This window comes from Lepidochelys olivacea (assembly GCF_965140295.1).
Source record: "Lepidochelys olivacea isolate rLepOli2 genome assembly, chromosome: 18".
Taxonomy (NCBI): domain Eukaryota; kingdom Metazoa; phylum Chordata; order Testudines; family Cheloniidae; genus Lepidochelys; species Lepidochelys olivacea.
Window position 1 is genome coordinate 12946932 of NC_140428.1, and position 20807 is coordinate 12967738.

General features: G+C 57.3%; 1 protein-coding gene across 1 annotated transcript in view; it reads right to left on the bottom strand.

Moving 5' to 3' along the window:
- Nucleotides 1–2340: 2340 nt before the first annotated feature.
- The window catches only part of EPHA2 (EPH receptor A2), a 37358-nt gene continuing 18891 nt past the window's right edge, over nucleotides 2341–20807 (bottom strand). Inside the window, exons 4-17 of the mRNA XM_084651535.1 lie at nucleotides 17208–17363; nucleotides 15997–16329; nucleotides 15277–15401; nucleotides 14699–14858; nucleotides 14154–14253; nucleotides 13453–13508; nucleotides 12618–12743; nucleotides 12200–12382; nucleotides 11560–11621; nucleotides 10422–10631; nucleotides 9078–9227; nucleotides 7882–8075; nucleotides 6376–6531; nucleotides 2341–3695 (exon numbers count right to left, since the gene is read on the bottom strand). Coding sequence (XP_084507661.1) covers nucleotides 3590–3695; nucleotides 6376–6531; nucleotides 7882–8075; nucleotides 9078–9227; nucleotides 10422–10631; nucleotides 11560–11621; nucleotides 12200–12382; nucleotides 12618–12743; nucleotides 13453–13508; nucleotides 14154–14253; nucleotides 14699–14858; nucleotides 15277–15401; nucleotides 15997–16329; nucleotides 17208–17363 — 2117 coding nt within the window. The 3' untranslated portion in view covers nucleotides 2341–3589. The remainder of the gene's footprint in view (nucleotides 3696–6375; nucleotides 6532–7881; nucleotides 8076–9077; nucleotides 9228–10421; nucleotides 10632–11559; nucleotides 11622–12199; nucleotides 12383–12617; nucleotides 12744–13452; nucleotides 13509–14153; nucleotides 14254–14698; nucleotides 14859–15276; nucleotides 15402–15996; nucleotides 16330–17207; nucleotides 17364–20807) is intronic.

Here is a 20807-nt window from a genome sequence, read left to right on the forward strand (position 1 = left end):
GGGAGAACCACAGGGTAGGCCCCTTTGAAAGGAAGGCAGACGTGCAGAGCCATTAAGTGACTTGCCCACGGTCAGTGGCAGAGGGCTTGATCCTCAGAGGAAGTGCTTAACTCCTATGGACTCAAATACCTTTGTGGATCGGGGCCTGAACTGGGACTAGGACCCCACAGTCTCAACTGCCAGTCCCTTAGTCCAGAGGCAAACACTGCTTCCTGTTGAGTGGCCCTGGAAGCTTACGGGTTAATTGATTGGTCCCTTTGTGCTGTTTAATTTGCCATTAAACGGACCCCATTAAACTACTGCCATCTTAGTCAGTCTTTGCCACAAATCGTTGCCAGAACTCTGCGAAGAAACAGTCTCTCTGGGAGGCTGCATATGCCTCTGTGCGGAGGAAACTCTTTCCCATGTGCTGACCCCAGCACTGCCCTTTGCCTTTCCAGTTTTATCTTGTTCCTGTCATTTGGGAGTCGTCCTTATGGGAACAGGCCTTCAGCTAGGTCCTCATGTGCAAAGCCTGGCTTATTCCTTTAGGAGCATTCAGCTTCAGAGCTGGGCTGGAGCGATTTGTAAGCCGTGGCTCTAACGCAATCCTTCCAAGGCAGTTTTGCAATCTTAGGAGGACGCTGCTGACTAAGCTGGGCTCGGCCATGCAAATAAATCTCCTTTGCCTAAGAACTGGCTCGGGCAGCTGGCAGCGCCAATTTGTTACTGCGAGCACGGACACGTTCCCACACAGCAAGCAACCCACAGACACCTCTCTGCACGGCGCTGGACACGCAAGGGGAGATCTTGTGCTGGTGCAAAGTCTGGCACTGGTGCAACTCCACTGTGGGTACAGAGCTGCACGGGGGGGCCTCACCCGAGCCATGCAGAGGGGGGGCACAATGGATTCTCTGTGCCACCGGGCCTCTGTCCAGAACCCAAACTGTATTGGCCTTTTCTCATTTGGTCTGAAGAGTGAATCTCCAATGAGAGTCGCACCTCGGAGGTGTCTGACCACCCAGCTGGGCTGAGTGAAGCCCTCGGAGCCCCCGATACACATGCAACAACCCCTGGCTAAGCTGGCAGCAAACACTGAACCTGGCACCTGCTGGCATGATGATTTGACCTGCTGGGGAGCTCAGCAGCTCGGGACAAGCTTCTGCAGGAAGGATGGAGGGAGGTCACACATCGGCAATGGGCTTGTTTACATGGTGGGGTAATGCGCTCCGCAGGCGTGGTTTCCAAAGCACAGTGATGCGCTGGGCATGAGCTGGGCGGTGTAGACCCTGCTGACAAGCTGTAACGTAGTGCAGTGTGAAACAGCGCTGCATTAAAGCACATCAGGGAACCTTTAGTGCACACCAGCAGGGGCTCCACGGACCAATTAATGTGCAACCCCTCTCTGTGCTTTAGAAATCACACCCCGTACAGTGAATCACCCCATGGGGACAATGCAGAGATTTTATCCTAGTAGAACCACGTGGGCAGGGGGTGGGCTGATTTTTACTGATAGTTCTACCAGTACAACTCCTTGTGTGGATGCAGTTAAAACAGCATGCAAACGCTTTATACCAGTATAGCTTATTCTCCTCCCCATCTGGGGCTAGCTATACTGGTTATCAGTGCCACTGCATCCACACCAGTGGGGTTGTACTGCTTTAACGAGCCAGGTTCAATCCAAGGGAGACAGTTTTTGGGTGTCGACAAGCCCAAAGCCTACAGTGTGTGCCCCCTGCCCCTCTTTCCAGAGTGGGCAGCCCCTGGCGACTGCTTCCAGCTTGGGTTCCAATGCCCAACGCACTCCGGGCAGGTCAGCTTGTCTGCATGGCAGCATCACCTGAGTTGGCACTCAAGTGCGATGCTGCTGTGAATTTGAGGTGGCCGGCCAGAGCGGGAGTATAGGGCAAAATCGGAGTGAGCACAACCCATCAGCTGCTAACGGGATCGCTCTGTAATGTGGACGCAGGTTAGCTCCCCTCAAGCGTGGCTTGTCCTTCAGCGCCCCCCCAGAATTCCCCTGCGCCCTACCTAGTCCCTGCATCTGGACCAGAAATCCATCTCAAAGTGGGAGCTGGTTACATAGCGACTGTTTATGCCTTTTAAAAACTCCCTTAACCCACATGCTTAACATCAGCAAGTATTTCAGTCCCATTGAAGGGAACGTCACATGCTTTAATAAATTAGCTGACGCAGTGAAGGTCTCTGCATTGAATCTAGGGGCTGTGGGGTCAATCCCAGCTGATGACCCAAGCAACGGGTCAGTCTGTATTACTGTGTCGATTCTCCAAATGTGGTGCAAGCAATAAAGTAACCCTGTGTGTTCCCTGCACCACACAAGACTGCACACTCAACGGAAAGTATTTTAAAAAAACCCTGCACATTTTATTAAAATCGCAGAACAAATTTTCCTGGAACCCATGAGTAAACTCAGTTCCATTGGCCTGTTTTAATCTGAACAGCAATTTTGAGAAAGGGCAAAACCCCTCTGATTTCCATCAATAAATATAAAAAAATATAATAAATTACATTAAAAAAGTTAACACTGACAGACTAGCATAGGGCATCTAGCAAAACACAAATGAGCACAGGGTGGGGAGCGGAGTGGAAGAATAAATAGAGAGAAGGAAAATGGTTACAAGACCTTGGGCACAGCTATCAACTGTCATCTGCAAAGCTGCTTCACTTGCTACCAGAGCAATGTCAAATTTAAGGCACTGGCATCTGTCCTTCTCTTGTGGTACAGACAGGAGAATAAAACTACTGAGCAAAAGGTCCTTGATACAGCCAGTTGCTTAAAAAGCAAACACACGGGAGCAGCGTATCGGTGCCCGGTGAAAGGAAGTGAGCAAGGAAATAGATTAAGCCAGGCTTTGGTTCAGCCTGGCCAAGATGCAGGTTCCCTGCACCTGGAAAGTTGGTTGTTTTGAAGTTTAAACGTTATCATTTATCATTTTATTTAATCTTCATCCTCTTATAAAGAGCAAAGGAAAAATCAATGTTGCTTTGTCACAGCAAAGTCCCGGCCTACCCTCTGCTTAGAAATGGAGGCCATTCTGGAAAATCCACACACTCCCGCCAGTCAGGAGAGGGTCAGCAAAGCAGGGAACAAAAGACAAGCCCGATGAGCCCCGCTCTGCTTTGGCCAGCTCTGTGCAAGCAGCAGGTGGAGGAAGAGTTCGCCACGGGCCACCTCAGCAAGCACAGAACCTGCCTGACATCCGGCCACGAGGCTGCCCGCAAGGCCTTCCAAGGATGGCAGCTGGTGCCCTGGCCAAACCCAAGGAGGGCATTCCTTCAGAACAGGCTGGGCCTAGCGCCTCCCCCTGGAGCCGGCTAACATTGCAAAGCAGCGGTTGCAGTGTCTAGGCACGCTAGAGATCACCCAATACTAATGGCATGAGAGACTGGCTGACTCTGCTCTGGGCACTGCCATCCAGGCGGTCAGTGTCCTCAGAGGCTCGTGGCTGGGGAACGATGCCAAGCGCACTTCAATTCTCCACTTCAAGTATTTCCCAGTTTGCCCAGCTGCTGAGTGTCGCTTTCTCTCCCGTAGTGATTCCTTCTCCACACAGGTGGCGAAGCGGCCTGGGCTGGGGCTGGCTTCTGCTCAGATAGGGATGCCAACTGTGCTCACTTGCTCCTTCAGCCCCAGCAGGCTGTAGGCGATGCGTTTCTGGTGACCCGGCAGGCGCACCCCGATTTTCTTAATGTCGCTGGGAAACAAAAAAGCAAAGGGGAATGTCAGCCGGGCCCAGCTGCTACCATGATGCATGAATGCCAGGAGTGGGCAAGGGACGGCCTTCCGGTCCAAGCTGGTTTGACCTGCTATCCCCAAGGGGAGAAGGACTCATCTCACATTTACCAAGCGGCCATGAAAGTTGGCCTAGCAGCCCGAGCGTGTGGGGCATGGCCAGGGAAAGGGGGCATGGTTGGAGTGCGCCTGTGCCCCTGCCATCCCTGTCTAGTCATTAGCCTCCCAGGGTCACAGCCAGCTGGCAGAGCTGAGAGCAGCCTTGAGGCTGCCCTAAACTACGCAGCTGATGGTGTTGAACTGGCTTCAGGACCAAGGAGCCACCTGCACCTCTTGTGACCACCACTGAGGACTGGTGTCCTCTCCTGCCTCCTCACGATCTCCCCCTGCCCTATCTTCATCCCCGTTCCTCTCTCGTCTTCTCCTTCCCCCTCGACCCAGCCTGATCCTTCCCTGCGGACAACTGCCGATGGCCCAATCCAAAGCTAGTGAAGCCAAAGGAAAGACTCCCAGGCTCCAGTGGGCTTTGGGGGAGGCCCTGTGTTCCCAGCTGGAGCTGGGAGACTCTTTCTCATGCCCTATCCTGACACTGCTTCCTTTTGGCAGCCCCAGCGCTTGAACAATAAGGGGAGGGCAGACCAGCCTGCCTGTTAATGAGCCTCTCCCTTGTTTCCCTGTAAAGCCAGTTAATTACAGGGTGCGTGCTCAGATCGGCAGCACCTCTTGAGACATCGCTGAGCCACCTTGTGGGCTAGGGCAAGGCCAGCAGAGAAAACAAGCAGCTCCACACACCTCCACAGGTAATTAACAAGGGCAATTAGTCTCGTTGGGCTCTGCAGCATGTCTCCAGGCCCTTCACAAAGGGAGCTTTGTCATCATTGGGGAACTCAGGTAGGTGGGCGTGGTTTTGCCAAAGGTCACAGGCATGGCAGAGCCAGGAACCAGATCCAACACGCCCCCTGCCCAGTGCTATGCTCTAGCCACTAGACAATGCTGCCTCCCTACAAACATAGAGGAACAGGCCAGCAGTCCAGCTAGTCTGCCTTCCAGCCTTGGAAACAGCCAGCTCCAGAAGATGGGTAAACTCCCCCAGCCTTGCTGGCAGCCCAGGAACACCGAGAGGCCCCAACAGAAATCCAGCCCCAGACTCAGCCCTTGCCCTGAACAGCTTAGAGTGGAAAGGGAAACTGAGTCAGGGGGGTGGGGGAGGGGGGTGACTTGCCCAGCAGGCTGGCGGCAGAACTGGGAATAGAGCCCAGGTCTTCTGAGTGCTAATCTAGTGCCCTAGCCACTAGGCCACACTGCCTCCCCTGCATTTAGAGCAGACGCACTGCAGGCAGAGGCTCCCCAGGCTGGGCGGCAGAGAATCCCCTTGGGCAAAGCTGAGCCAGCTTTGTTTAGGGAACGTGATGTTCTGCAGCTATCCCCGGATGCTCTCCCCCATCTCTGTCCCTGGGGCATACAGAAAACATTCCCAGCCTGGTCCAGCAGCCAGCCAGCCCTGCTGTTCACACAGGCTATATTTAATCTACAGGGCTTGGGGTGTTGTTATTTCCTGGGGGATGAGAATTTGGAGGGGGGAGGGAAGGAAAAGAGGGTCCCTCCCCTCCTTCCAAGAGTGCCTGGGGGAGAGCAGGGGGGAGATGACAGCGCTTCTCCCTCCTGGGTGACTCTGAGCAGGGTCCCAGCACGGAGAAGGACGCGGCTTCCCGTGGCTCTGCCAGGAACCACTGCGGGGGTTGGGAGCAGGGAAGGCAGAGGGGCAAAACTGAGCCCAGACCACCAGCTCTAAGGAAAGAGAGAGCCCGAAGGGAGGCTCCATTTCCCCGCGTCGGCCCCTGGCCCAGCCGGGGACGGGGGCAATGCAGAGAGGGGAGGGGGCAGCGGTTAGCAAAGTGCAGTGCACGCAGCAGCTCTGGGCTCAGCCTTCCGGGCCCGGCCCCCCTCTTCTGGGGCCAGCTGGAGCTGGGAGTGCTGGAGAAAGGTGAAACTCTGGGGGGTGGGGAGCTAGCAGGTTTCCCCCACTCTCTCTCAGGGACAGCTGATGGGATCCTGCCCTCCTTGGGCAGAAAACAGGTACGGATGGGGGAGGTAATGCCAGACGGCGACAAGAGCAGGAGAACGACACTGGCAGGGAACCAGAGGTTTCACCAGGGGAACAGGGACAGCTCGGCCCTGGAGAGAAGAAGAGCAGCTCAGCGGGCATCAGCCTGACAGCCCTACGTACCAGCACAAGGGGGACTCTGGTGCCAGGCCCAGTGTTGCCCCTGGATCAGAGCTCTCTCCCCCACACCCAGGGCTCAGTCCCGGTGGCTGGCAAGGATCAAACTGACGGGGCTTTAAGAGCCAGGTGATCTGGCTCTTTTCCGAGTGCCACAGGCAGAGACAATTCGGCTCGCGGTCGGTGCCTGCTGCAGCCTGTCTAACCTGGCCAGTGCTGGAATGCCCAGGACCCACTCGCCCTGGCAAGACACGAAGCAGCCAGTGTGGGAAGCTGGTGCACGCATCTGCCTGCGGAGCCAGAGCCTGCCTGCAGTGAAGGACTGGGCCTGTGGTGAGCAATCAGATCCGCACGGAGCCCTGCCCTGGAAGCCCTCAGAGAGACGTGAGACAAAGGCAGCAGAGGGGGGAGTGTGACTCACTCGTTGCTCATCTGCACCACTTTCTCGATGGCGTTGTAGCCGCACGACAGGAAGTTCTCCGTGTACTGGTTCATTTTGATGGAGTCCAGCCACTCAGAGACTGTCCTGAAGGGAAGGCCCTCCGAGCCGCTGGTGCTGGGCAGGCGGATGGACACCCTGCAAGGACACAAAGCCCCCAGACGTTAGCGTCCCATCTCCCCTGGGCAGGGATGGATTCCTCTGCCCAACACCCAGGGCAGTTAGACCAAGGGGAGCAAGACATGGGGGCAGGTACCCAACAGGTCACTCCTCCTTCCTCCATGAGCCACATGGGTAAAGCACCCCCATCCTCCATCCCCTGAACTGCAGGGAGATTCACACATCCCATCCTCAAGGTAGGGGCATGCTTCCAAGCCCCCGCCATGCCTCTCTTTCATCTCAAAGGCGTCAAACCCCATGGGAGGAGGTGCTGAGCTACAGACGTGTCAGGACTGGAGAGCGGATGGCATGCACTGATGGACTGAGCACAGGGCCGGGAGCCAGGATCCCTGACGTTCCAACCCAGCACTGCCACCAGCTTGCTGGGTGACCATGGATAAAGAGCTTGAGCCGTGCCTCAGTTTCCCCATCTGTCAGAGGAAGGTGGGGGTAACAAATCCCCGCTCCATGGGGCAGGGTGGCTGGGAGGCTTAATTGCAGCATGTCTGTAAAGGGCTGAGTCAATGCTAAATGCTTTTTAACTACTGCTCGTTGTTAGTCTGGTGGGGGCTCGCTGGGCCCAGCTGCTTCACAGCTTTCACAGGAGCTTGGCTTCAAGGGGATCCCTGGGGGACGCGATGGGGGACAGAAGCCGTGGGAGAGCCCTGGCTGCCTGCACGCTGCAGTGAGAGGGTTCCCACCCCTGCCAGTCTGTGCTCCAGGCGTCCCACATCTGCTGCCCCATGGCCTGCACTGGTTCAGCCTTGGCATGGCCCTGTTGGCTCGAGGCCTGGGTTTGGCCCTGTGTCCCCTACACTTGGTCCGAGCCCTGCCCCCGGGCACCAGCCAGTTGGCAGCCCATCCCATTAGCACCACCTGGAATTCCCCGACCCCGAGGCGCACAGGTCTTCACCTCCCTGCAGCAGCCTCCTGCCAGTGCCACAAAGCGCTCAGGGACACTGGCGCGCTGCACCCAGCCCTCGCTTGCTTTCACAGCTCCTGTTGCGGTTCCCACCCTCTGCAGGCCAGGACCCTGCAGAAACACCCTCCCCTATCGCCCACGTTGCCTGGTCGGCTGCCCTGCCTCCTCTGGGACCAGCCCGGCCTGAGCCCCTGCTGCCAGGCCCTTATTTGATGGTGCCAGCTGTACATGGCTCAGTGTCTTGTCCTCAGGAAGCAGAGGCGGCTTGGACCAGCTGCCTCCTGCTGCCCTGGGTTTGCGAACCCCACCCTCCACCCAGAGCAAGCTCTGGCTGAGCAGGGCCCAGGGCCCGGTGGGTGAGCTCCGGACAGGGGGCATGTGGAGAGGGCTGGTGGCCAGCTGCCTACCGAGGGTCGAAGTCCGCCATGGTCTTGAGCGACTCGGGGGCCCGGATGAGCTTGTCAAGGATGCTGACGATGTCGTTGAACTTGGGCCGGCGGCTCCTCTCCTGCTGCCAGCACTGCATCATCAGCTGGTAGATGGCGGAAGGGCACTCCATGGGGGCTGGCAGCCGGAAGCCTTCGTTGATGGCTTTCATGACCTGCCAAGGGAAGGCGCACGGAGGGTGAGAGACGTGGCCTGCAGATCAGAGGCACTCACCTCTCACGTGCTGGCAAGGCGAACGCAGCTAGCTCTGTGCCATGCGTTGCAGTCAAGGGGGTGGCCTCCCAGCCTGGTGCTGCGGAGAGCTGCCCGGAGGCATGTGGGGCAGGCAGGCGGGGAGCTCTCCCATAAATCCCTGGCTAGACAGGGAGCGTCTCCTTGTCTCTTGCTTTGAGAATGGACACATGGCTCAGACCATCCCAGAGAGCCCCACAGGTGGTCAGAGCGCCTTGTTCATCACCCGCCGAGCAACCCAAGTTGTGCCTGGAGCATACACCAGGCTGAGTAAGGCGGGGCCTCATGCTGCCCGTCGTGGGGGCTCAGGAAAGCCCCTTGCCATGTTAACCACACCCATTCCAGATGCCCAAGGAGGCAGCACCATGGTGCTGCCAGGCTAACAGCCGTGCAGGCTTCCCCCGCGGTGCCTTGTGATGTGTCCCCTGCTCAGCCCAAAGGAGGAGCTCCGTCTTCATGGCCCATTCGCTCCCTGGCCCTGCAGCTGCTATTGCTGGCCACAGCGGTGGGCTTTGTCCTGTGGGCATCTGTCCCCGGAAGTCTGGACCCCCCAGTGCATTTCACATGGGCCACAAAGGACCATCAGACGGGGCAGCATTGGACAAACAAGCCAGGCTGGAGTCTGGTCCCTAGCCCCTCCCCGTGCCTCCATCCAGGCCTCTCGGATATCCAAGCCCTTCAAGACAGGTGATGGATGGGTGGAGAGACATGGACAGACAGACACTTTTATCCTCCCCCCAGATGCCGACCATTGTGTTGTCAGTGCCAGGGCAGTGGGCACAGCGAATAGCTGGTGCGTGGGGCCGGATCCCCACTCTACGGACATGCAGCGGCCATTCCCAGCAGGAGCCTAGCTGTCCATCCCCATAGGGCCGTTCAGACAGACAGGCCGGCTCTGCCCCCGTCCCCCGCCAGCTGTGCTCACCTCATGGTTGGAGAGCTCCCAGTAGGGCCGCTCGCCGTAGGACATCACCTCCCACATGACGATGCCGTAGCTCCATACGTCGCTGGCCGAGGTGAACTTCCGGTAGGAGATGGCTTCCGGGGCTGTCCAGCGGATGGGGATCTTGCCGCCCTGCGAGAACCACACAGCCCAGGGATTGACACTGCTGCCTGCTTGCTCCATCCCTGGCTTATACCGAGGGAGGGTGCAACCCACAGGGCTTCCTCCTGTGCCCACGACTGGGCATGCCGGAGCTTGCTGGACCCAGAGGGGGCTACGCGGGGGGCCGCACCAGCAGGGCCCAGACCAAGCTGGGCTCAGGCTCAAGGAGCCAGGCGGGCTCTCATGGCCACGCAGCCCCACGGGGACCGACTGTAACTGATGCGCTGCAGGATTCTAGTGCAGGCGGAAACGTGATCCTTGCTGGGTGTGGGGAGAAAGAGTTTCTCTGACATCCCATCAGCCCCAGCCAACATGCCCACTTAGTGTAGGTCCTTCGCCAACAAAGAGAGGCAGGCACAGGCCCCGGCTGCAGTCCCTCCATGCCGGAAGGAGCTCAGCTGCCCCCAGCCCAGGGGTTTGTCCACCCACCGTGGCTGAGGGAGCAGATTTCCAGGGGGGCTCCCTTCGTGATCTTGGGGACTCTTCTACTGCCCTTCGCCATCCTGAGAATGGGGTGGGATCAGCCCATGCCCCAGGGGGGAAGGGGGGAGTCATCTGCGTTCCCCTGTGTCCACCAGCTGGGACTTGTTCCCTGGGAGAGACAGAACAAACTCCTCTTGGCCAAGGGGAGCACTGTAAGGGCAGTGGGAGCAGCAGGGGCGTTCTCCAAACTCCCGCTAGCACCAGGAACAGTCAGGCCTGGATCTGCCGCAATGGTGCTGGCTCCAACCTCACTTTGTGCCCTGTGTCCCATCGTCAACCCTGCTGTGTCTGCCCCAGCTCGGAGGGACCCTTACACTTGAATTCTGATTTACTGCGGCTGCCAATTCTTGGATCCTGTCTGGCGTTACCTGTCCTCTCTCCCACTCTCTTGCAAGCCTAAGCAAGGGCTGTATCAGGGGAGCTGGCTGGGGGGGCCTGAAGACTGGATTAGCAGGAGGGGCTGCAGGTTGGGATACAGGGGCATCCGTGGACCTAAATCAGGGAGCAGGGCTGGAATAGCAGGAGGGGCTGCGGGCTGGGATTGAGGGGCTTTGACAGAGCTATGTAGCCAGAGATGTTGGGGGCCTTATGCCCCAGAATAGCAGGAGGACTCAGTCTCCCAACCACAGAAGACACCCAATGACCCCAGGGGAGCAGGGTAGTGCAGTCGACAGCACTTACGCTGGTGGTGTACGTGGCCTCGGGATCATCCTCCAGGACGCGGGATAGGCCGAAGTCGGACACCTTGCAGACCAGCTGGCTGTTGACGAGGATGTTGCGGGCAGCCAGGTCCCGGTGCACATAGTTCATGCTGGCAAGGTACTTCATGCCCGCAGCGATGCCCCGCAGCATGCCCACTAGCTGGATCATGCAGAACTCACCGTCCTTCTCCTGCATGACGAGAAGAGATGTGCTCAGGACGGCAGGGAGTTAAGCCAATCGCTTTCCCCGCAGGCACTGTGCTCCTATCACCATCTCGCGTTTACATGGCTCCTTGAACCCAGAGCATGCCACAAACTATATCTATGCCATGCAGCCAGAATGCAGCCACCTCTGGGGTGGAGGGTGGCTGCCCATCAGTGCACAGAACAATGAGGGGGACACGAATCCAAACCCAAAGGAAGGGCCGGGAGGGTCTTTAACCCCATGTGGAACCCCAGGAGTTATAGGCTTGGCTCCCCTACAGCACACTGCATGTAAATCTACGGGCTTGACTGTCCTTTCCCTGCACCTGCAAAGGATTGTGGGATATGGTGGTTTGTGGGTTGCTGAGCAAAAAATATTGAAGAGCACTGGGTTAGACAGTCCGGCTCTTTTTCTTATTAAGTGGTGGTAAGAAAAGCAGACATTTAAAGAGCCAATTCCCTGCCTTGTATTCCCACTCACATGATTCAGATCAGGAGCATTCTGACAACCCAGTGGACTTTGCATCACTGATGCAGCTCGTTTAATTTTGCATTTTGCTCAACTCCAGACATGGGACGGGGGCTGCTCAGTTTCATCGGTTTCACCTCCCATCTGGAATGCACTAGCCCAGGGTGGAGATGCCCGGGATGCAAAGGCTGTAGTGGAGAGTTTCATAGACTCTCATCAGCCCACATGCTTACACCTGAAAAACTGAAAAAGCAAATAACTAAGGCAGAAGTTCACCCTAACTGGTAAATCTTGATGATTCTCTTCCTTGTTATCTGACAAAACCGAAATCCGAGGGTGTGGCCTTCAGTTCTCGACAGCATCCCTTTAAAAATGAGTGGGCCTAGCTAGGACTGAATTGTGCTTCTCCACTCTCTGTTCATGAGCGAGGAACCACAACACCTACCCGCAGGAACTTGTCCAGGGCTCCGTTTTCCATGTATTCAGTGATGATCATGAAAGGTTTGTCTGAAAAGAAAAGGGTAAATCACGAGAAGTCCTGGCAGAGCTCCCTCCCGCAGGCCCCAGCACGCCTGGTGACAGCCCGTGGGCGTTTGTGCACACAGAGCAGGAAGGGGAGCCGGGTGCTGGTCATGGGGCGGAGGGGTGGCTGGATCAGCCTCCCAGGAGAAGAAGCCCAGATAAGGTGATCAAGATTCCGCTGAGCGTGGGCGTCATCTGCGCTGATGGGCACATGGCAGGGAACATGACTGGGAAAGGGTCATGCTTGTGGGAGGGGTCCACTGTAGTGTGGCTAGTAGCCAAGCTGGCCACCACATTCTGCTTCAAGCAGCTGTTCTGGTGCAACCCCAGGATTCGGGTACCTTTTGGTAGGAATGATCCTGCTCAAAGTCCTGTAGTGAGGGGCGAGGGGATTTTTTAAACTGGTTTTCAGAACAGCGACTTTCCACGAGTCGCCCCAGCACAAACCTTGCCATTTTTGAAGCTAAATCAGTGCTCTTGGCAGGAAAACTACTGGCTGTCACCCAGGGATCCCTCAGGTGAGAAGGGGCCATGGGGGGCGTACAGGATCGGGGGGTGCTTACACTTGGAGACGACGCCCTCCAGCCGGATGATGTTGTGATGACAGAACTGGCCCATGATACTGGCCTCGCTCAGGAAGTCGATGCGCTGCTTCTCTGTGTAGCCAACCTTCAGGGTCTTGATTGCCACCGGGACGTCCTTCTTCCCGTGTTTCAGTGTCCCCTTGTAAACTTCCCCGAATTCGCCTGGCAGGAGAAAAGGAGAAGCGGGTGATCTTCCTGAGGCTACTGCAGACCTGGGCATGTCCACTGCTGGGCAACGCAAAGGAAATGCCCATCTGCCTCTTCTGTGATGGGAAAACCCCTTCAACTACTGGCTGCACCAGGAGGCCATATCCCTCCTACACCAATCACAGCCTGCTTGAGGAAGGCGGGCCCCACCTGCACCAGCCGCTTGCAGCAGAAAGAGGGAGCAACCTACCTGCACCGATCACCTTCTGCCGGGTAATGCACGAGGGGTGAATCTCGGTTGTAAATTTCAGCACTGCTTGGTTGGGGTCTTCGTAGGTGTGAGGGTCCACGTAGGTCTTCAGGGGCTTCAGCTGTTCTGTGGGGCGGAGGGAGGGAGGGGACACATGGAAGCAGGCATGAGGCTGGGGCTCAGGACCCCAGCGAGATCTCATCCTACTGAAAGTACAGTTCAACTCATGGCCGTTGGAAGCCCAGCCGTCCCGGCCTCCTCAGCCCAACACCCGTTTCCTCCCCCTGCTGCAGACAGGGGCTCCACCGACGTCAGGCTGGCAGAGTCTCCCTTGAGCCTGCACAGATATTTACGGGTCACACTGCGGGTTCCTGTTCACTCACTGGGATTGGCTCCAAGGGCCCCGCTCTCGAGGTGGCTCGAGAGGCCACAGCACAGACAGTGCAGCCGAGCTACACCCCGCATGGACACCACCGGGGACTCACACTAGGGCCTTTCTTCAGCAGCAGGCTGTGGGGCCAGCAGGCCTCTCACAGGGGGCCGGGGCTTGCAGGGCCACATTCTGCCCAGCCCCTGCATGGGCAGATGAGGAAAGACACGGACTGCGCTGGGTCTGCTCACCGCCTTGTGGGGTAAGCACCACCTTGTGGGGTAAGCCTCCATAGGGTGCAGGGGCCCTGTCTCCACCCTCCCTGCCCCAGCTGGCAGAGCTAGCTGAGCATAGAGCTGGGATCTGCCACACTCGTCTCTAAGGGGCACATGCTCCCTGCCAGCCCCCGGGAGCAGACTCCGTGGCGTGGATCCGACCCAGCTGCCGCTGGAGTCTCTCACTCACCAGACTTGGAGAAGTAAACATCCTCGGACGACTGACGGGTCCGTGAGCGCCTTCTCCTACAACAACAAGGAGGGTTAGGCCTGGAGATGTTCCCCACTGCATCCCGAATCAGATGACCAGCAGCCCCCCATGAGAGAACATATCAGACAAGCTCATCTCCCCCACATCCTTCTTTGCTGTCTTGAAGAGACCCCAGATTGATCCAGCCGCCCGCCCTGACTCTTAATATGGGACCAGATACTGGGGAGTCCTGCCTTCAGCCCTTCCTTGGACAAAGCTCCCAGTGACACCCAGGCTGGGTAACCAGTGAGTAAGGACCTGAGGGCCTAGTGGGAACAGACTAGTCTGTTTCACTTCTGTCTCTGGTCAGTTTCACATCCGGGCTCTCCTGCCATGATGTCTGGGTTGCAAAAAGTCAGACCCTTAAGCAAACATGTTGGTTGCTCTTACACAGCCTAAGCTGGACCCAGCCCTGCCCAGGTACGTCTCAGCGGACGACGCCAGGTCAGCAGCGGGGAATCACGGGGTAACTAACGCCTGGGCTGGCAGCAAGGCTCAGGTTAGCTGCCCCAATACTGCCCCCTCCGCAGCTCCAGGCCAGTGGGTGCAGCGTCTGTGAGGGAAGGGAGGTCCAATGGGGAAGGGACAGGCAGCCACTCCTGGGCTATGGATGCTCTAATGACAAAGGGGGATGCAAATACCTTCGGTGAAGGTAGAGGACGACAGCTACCAAGGCCAGTATCAAAATGATCCCAGAGATAGAGCCGCCGACCATGGCCGCCGTGTTCATGCCCTCGGAGCCTGCAGGAGGAAGGAAAGACGGTGAAGGAAGCCACGGGGAAACTAACCCCACATTCCCAGCATGGCTCCTTACTGGCCGGGCTCTGCCCAGGCCTCTCCAAGGGTGGCGGGAGAGGAGTCCTTCGGCTACTGAGATTTAGCTATGTCCAGGCAGAGTGAGCACTCGCTCCCTCTGTCGCTCTTGGCTCCCTTCATTCTGATCTCTGTCCTGCACTGAGTGTCGGTACGTTTCGAAGGTGGGGCACAAGGAGTTGGAAGCCACGTGTGGCAACTGATCAGAGCTGGGAACTCAGAGACAGGACACCTGAGTTCTAGTCCCATAGACTCTGCCATCGACTTGCTGCGTGGCCAGGGGCAAGTCACTTCTCTTCCCCGTGCCTCAGTTTCCCCAGCTGGGGAAATGGAGGTAGTAACAGTGGGATCTGCCGCTCCCTCACATACTCACCCTCAGCACGCGTCTCAAACTCATACTCCATGCTGTAGGTCCCCTGGCCTTCTTGTGTCAGGGCCTGGACCCGCACCAAGTACTTGGTGCCCGGTGTGAGCTTGGAGAGGGTCACCGAGTTCCCTTCAGAGCGCAGGACCGAGTAGCTGTTCTCATCCATCTTCAGAAAGCAAAACACACAACCCCCACCACAAAGATCAGCAGCCTCGCGGGACCAGGCAGTGCCTCAGAACCCAGCATGTGCAGACTGGGCCCTGCTGGCAGCCCGGGATGGGAGAGGGGCGAGCCAGTGACAGCATCATCCTGGCTCAAGGATCAGTGGCTGAGGCCAAGCCAGTAAGGACAATCTGGCTTCACTACCAGGCACCCCCAGTGACCTGATGTCCCTCTGAGTATTCCTGGGGGCCACTCCAACAGCTTGATTCAGGCTGTGGCTTGTGCATCCGAGCCAGGACCTCCCCTTCCAACTGGCTCTATGGGCAGATCCACGAGGAAGCTGTGGGCCCCCCTCCTTTCCCTCCCTGCCCTCTAAGCCCAGAGGGGCGTGACTAGCTCGGAAAGTGAATGGCCAGCGCTACCTTCTTGCTGTAGGTGACCTCATACTTCCAGACGCGGCTCTGCTGCCGGGGCTGGACGGTCCAGGAGATGCTCAGGCTGGTTTCAGTCTGGCTGTCCAAATTCACCGATGTCACCCGGGGAGGCTCTGGCCAGTGGAGAAGAAGGCGACAGTCAGGTGGGTGCTACGAGGCGTGAAACCATCACCTCAATCATTGGGTGGAAGGATGTGGGGCCCAGCAGCCCCCGAGGCTTTGGCAGAGCTGCCCATACACAGGCATGGCCAGTCCAAACATCTAACTATGCACAAGTCCTTCTGCTTTACCATACTCACCAGCAGATGGTCTCCTCTGCTGCACTGGTGACTTCAGCTGCTTTACCGCACCCGATCTCACCCCTTCTCTGATGCCTGCCGAGCCCCACCAAACCCCATACCTGGCGTTCACAGCTTTCCCATGTTAACCAGTGCACCTCCCTCATAGGATCATAGAATATCAGGGTTGGAAGGGACCTCAGGAGGTCATCTAGTCCAACCCCCTGCTCAAAGCAGGACCAATCCCCAATTTTTGCCCCAGATCCCCAAACGGCCCCCTCAAGGATTGAACTCACAACCCTGGGTTTAACAGGCCAATGCACAAACCACTGAGCTATCCCTCATCTGTATATAAATCCCACCTCCCCAGCCAAATGTAACAGGCATGTTGATACAAGCCCACCAGTTATACATCCTGACCGCCCCTTACCTGTCTGGTTGACGCTGATGCTCGCACTGCCATAGCTGTGGCTGGTGCCGTAGGCGGACACCCCGTTCCTGGCCTCTACCGTGAAGGTGTAATTAACATGTGGCTCCAGGTCGCTGACAGTCAGAGACGTCCTGGTCAGCCCCTGGGGCTGGTCCGAGTAGCGGATGCTGTTGTCACAGGGCCGACAGTCCCTCGACTCCGGCGAGCACTGCTCACAAGTGACACTGTAGGTGACGTCCTTACGGCCCCCCGTGTCGCGGGGCGGGGACCAGCGCAGCTGCACCTTGGCACCCAAGCCGATGGCCATGATGTTGTGGGGGGCGGAAGGGGGACCTGGATGGGGGAGGGGAAAGGTCATAGTGCCATGGGTGATGGTGCCAAGGGCATTTCCTTTTGGGGGCAGGGTAAAGAGAGCACATGGCTCCCAGAGCAGAGAGGAGCTGGAGTGACAAGCTTGGAACTTCTGGAACTGGAAGAGGGAGACCCAACCGACATGCCCCATCCCCAGCCTGGGGAAGAGCAGCCAGATCCATCCCGCCCTGGGGAAGAGCAGCCAGATTCATCCCCTGTGGCTGCCCCCACCAATATATTCGCTATTTGAATGATGTCACTACCAGAAGTGCCGCCCCCAAAGGAGCGGGATGTTTCACTGAGCATGAGGGGCAGGACTTCCTGTCATTTGGGGTGTTCCCATGGCAGGCAATGAGACTGAGTTCATCCCAGCTCTCAGGGGGTGGTGCTCACTGGGCTGAGGTGATCTAAGGGTCTAGACTGGGCTGTCTCATAGCCAGCCTGACGATTCACAGCCTCATAAGGATGAGGGGGAGGAGCTTTACGTGGGCTACTGGAAAGAGTTGCAGGGCGGTCTGGTTCTCAGAGCTGGGGACTGGGAGGCAGGACTCCTGGGTTCTAGTCCCAGCTCTGCCACTGGCTCACTGTGTGACAATGGGCAAGTCACCTGACTGCTCTGTGCCTCAGTTTCTCCACTTATAAAACATGGAGGAGCCCTTACTTACCTCCCACGCTGAAAGCACAAATACTCACAAAACGCCCTGAGATCCTTAGGGGTCAGTACAGGTCTAGATGAGCTGAGGGTTACTATTACAGGTCGGGAAAATGGAGCAGGCTCTGACCTGTCCCAGGGGCAGCTGGGATGGGAACGCGGGTGATAATAGCAGAGGTTTGTCACCACAGCAAGGTCTCATACTCACGGGTGCAGGGAAAAGACACTGGATCCTCTACTGCCCGGAAATAGCCTTCCTCACATGGGCACTCGGTGGAACCTTCAGGAGAGGAGAGTGTGTGCGGGGGACACTTGGAGCAGGCATCACCAGAGATGTCCGGCTTGAAGAACCCAGCAGGGCAGGCTGCGAGGGGAGAGCAAGGCACAGGTTAGGCAATGCGGACACTCATGGGGGTAACAACCATTCACAGCCCTGAATGTGCACTGGGCAACGCATCCTGCTCTCGTGGAGCCTCCCCGGAGCACAGCCTGACCCCCTGGGATCCAGGAGAAAGCAGGAGATGCAAAGTGATGGAGGAAACATGGGAAGGACTGCAAAAGGAGACGGTGACCAGTGGGTCTGCAGAGCCCGGGGATAGCTCCTCGGACGGCCTAACAACCAGGATGCTGGGAGGTGGCGTTGCAGTTAGCGGGAAGGAGGCAGTGTGGGGCACTACCGTGGGTATGCACAGCCTCCAACGCTGGCCCCCCAAGGCACGTTGATGGGGTGGATGTTTCCAGGAGGGGCAGGATTGGGGGCTTCCTTTCTAAAAGTAACTGAGAGCCACAATGTAAGCGTGGAGACCAGCCGGGGTGTGGGGACAGGGCTGGACTTTCCGAGGCCTGGGGTAGGTTTAGCTTTCGGTGTTAACCTCCTCCATCCAGACGCAGATCTCCCCTTTGCCGCAGAGATCGGGGCAGCTCTGCAGCCTCAACTCCTGCTCCCATCAGTCCCGGCTCACCGAAGGCAGATGGGGGAGATTTCCCCTCCGTGCCTGCCCAGCCTCTCCTCCGGTATTATTAATGGGACAGGCCAACAGACACACGCACGTTTCCAATCCAAGAACAGTACATTCCTCCCCCAACCTGGCACTTCAAACTTCCCCCCTCCAGGCTTGCAGCCAACCCCAGGAGGGGGACTGCTCAGGGCCCCCACCTGAATGAGCAGCCGCTGACTGACGTGAGGACTCCCGCTCTCCAGAGAGCAGCCCCCAGAGTAGGAACGGATCCAGATACATGCAACAAGAGGACAACGCTTAGGCTGTCAGCTCTTTGGGGCGGGGCAGTTTGTACAGCACCTATCATAACGGGCCCCCACTGTCTGCTTGGGGTCTTGACCGTAATGCCAACCAATCATAACGGCGCTACAGAGAACAAGCCTATGGCTCCCACCAACACTGGGGGGGGGGGTTCCGCAGCAACAGGGATGAGAAAACCGTGTGTAAATGCAGGAGAATGTGGCTGACAAACCACAGAAATTGGCCAGGGGGAATCAGGGGCAGATACGGACCCTCAAATTAATTTTCACTCGGTTTTGGGAGGTAACACAGTCCTCATCCACATGCTGATTTTATCCCGCTTTAACCCTGCCAGTTAGAGGGGCAACTTTTTACCAGTGTGGTTACACCAGTATAACCCCCAGTGTGCACACAGTTGTACCAGCACAGAGGTGCCTTATACGGGTGTGCCTTTTCCCCATCCCTCCAGCTATACCAGTCTACGGCACCTTTCTACCATTATGGCCTGCACACAAGGGGGTGGTCCCGCTGTAACTAGACCTAGACCGGAGTTGAAGTGCCACAAGAACTGTGTAGACAAGGCCCTATCTCAAGGTGATGGGGGCCCCATGGGACAACAAAAGGCTAAGTTACCCCACACACAAACGCCCCCCGCCCCCGCCCCAATGGTTGGGTTGGGATTGTTTGCAGACTCAGTTAGTTTCTTTTCTTTGGTATCTTTGAACAAAGAGAGTAGCAGGGGTGGGGGGAAGCCTGACTCATTCCCCATCCGATCTGGGTTTTCCACAGGAACCCAATTTCCGCCTCTTCACCCCGCCCCAGGCTGTGAGGGTTGCTTCCTCCAGCAATCCAAAGAGGAAGCGGTTTCGGAAGCCACACGGCGTGGCTTTTCAGGAAGGCCCTTTCCTCCACTCTGCCCGGGGCAGTGATGCTGGGCACTGATCCCCCCTCTCGGTTGTCGTGTTTCTTTAATAAAAGCACAAAGATCTCGACCAAATGCTCTGACGGCCCTGGCCCCAGAGCCCATCTGCAGGCAGCTAAGCAAACAAGGGGCCTGCAGGCCAGCCCAGCGGTGCTGTGCCCGCAGTGGTGGGGGGTTATGCGAAGGGGTGTTGTAGATGTTCACAAACCCCTTCCCCCACAGCAGCTAAGTACCTCTCCAGCCCTAATGTTAGGAAAGTTTCCCCTCCCGACTGCCTCTTTTCCCGGCCATTAAAGAAAAAAACAACACTTCTCCCAAAGCGAGGCTGCCTATTTCATGTGTGGTCTCCCCTTGCCCCGCTGTGTGGCTTTGGCTGCACCTTGAAACAATAGGGCAGTAAACCTGTCAGGATTTCACTGGTGCCCAGAGGCTGCCTTCCTTCCCCAGAGCAGGGCAGGACGGGGAGGGGGCAGGAGGGACCCTGGGCCTCTCTGGAGCAATTAGACTTATAGGAATTAACTTCCAACTATTAAACACTGATGATGGCTGAGATTCGATAGATAGATAGATAGATAGATAGATAGATAGATAGATAGATAGATAGATAGATAGATAGAGTGTATGGGGATAGATAGAATCATAGAATCTCAGGGTTGGAAGGGACTTCAGGAGGTCATCTAGTCCCACCCCTGCTCAAAGCAGGACCAATCCCCAACTAAATCATCCCAGCCAGGGCTTTGTCAAGCCTGACCTTAAAAACTTCAAAGGAGGGAGATTCCACCATAGGAGATAGATAGATAGATAGATAGATAGATAGATAGATAGATAGATAGATAGATAGATAGATGCAGAATGCAGGGTCTGACTCACTCAGACCCCTGTGAGCTGCACAGGGTATGGACTCCTCTTTGTATCCCCTAGACGGAAGGTGGGGGTGAAGCTTTCATGGAGGGGGGGTGGGACTCTGGCAGCAGGAGGAGAGGCTAAGAATATCTGTGTTTATTTCCCCGAGATAAACTCCTTTGTTTCCTGCTCACTGGGCTCCCTTTCACAGAGGCCAGTAGGCTCCAGCACTGCTCCGGGAGCTCAGAGAATCTCTCTGCACAAAGGGCAAATTCCATTTTCCATCCCCGCCCCCCATCTTTGGCAGGAAGCGCCTCCATCCGACCAGGGAGAGATCACAGGGGCAGCTCACAGGCACGTGGCAAGTGGCCAGGGGAGCAAGGTGCTCGCTGGCCTGCCCTGAGGGCGAGGAAGCCAGTTGGGTTGGGAGCCACTGCCAGGATGTGCAGCCCTGCCAGTGGCACCGACTGGCCAGTCCCTCCCTCCCTGCCCCCAGGGCACTCCGCAGGCGCTCAGCTCCTACAGGCATGGGGGCAGAATCAGACAGACAGTGACGGGCGCAAAGCACGCAGACAGGCCTCACACTTGCCACGCAATGCCAGAAACGACCCCCCGTTGAGCTTCCATGGAGGGCCTCCAGGAACTGAGGCTCCTTGAGGGTTCATGGTCCCACAGCAGCTGGGGCCTGTCCTACCCAACCTTTGGGGTAGCCCCCATAACACTGTAGCCTTCCTCAGGTCCCAGAGCCCCAGGTAACTGCTGTGAGCTGGTTGGGGGGGTGGGGGGGGAGAGGAGTGTGGAACGG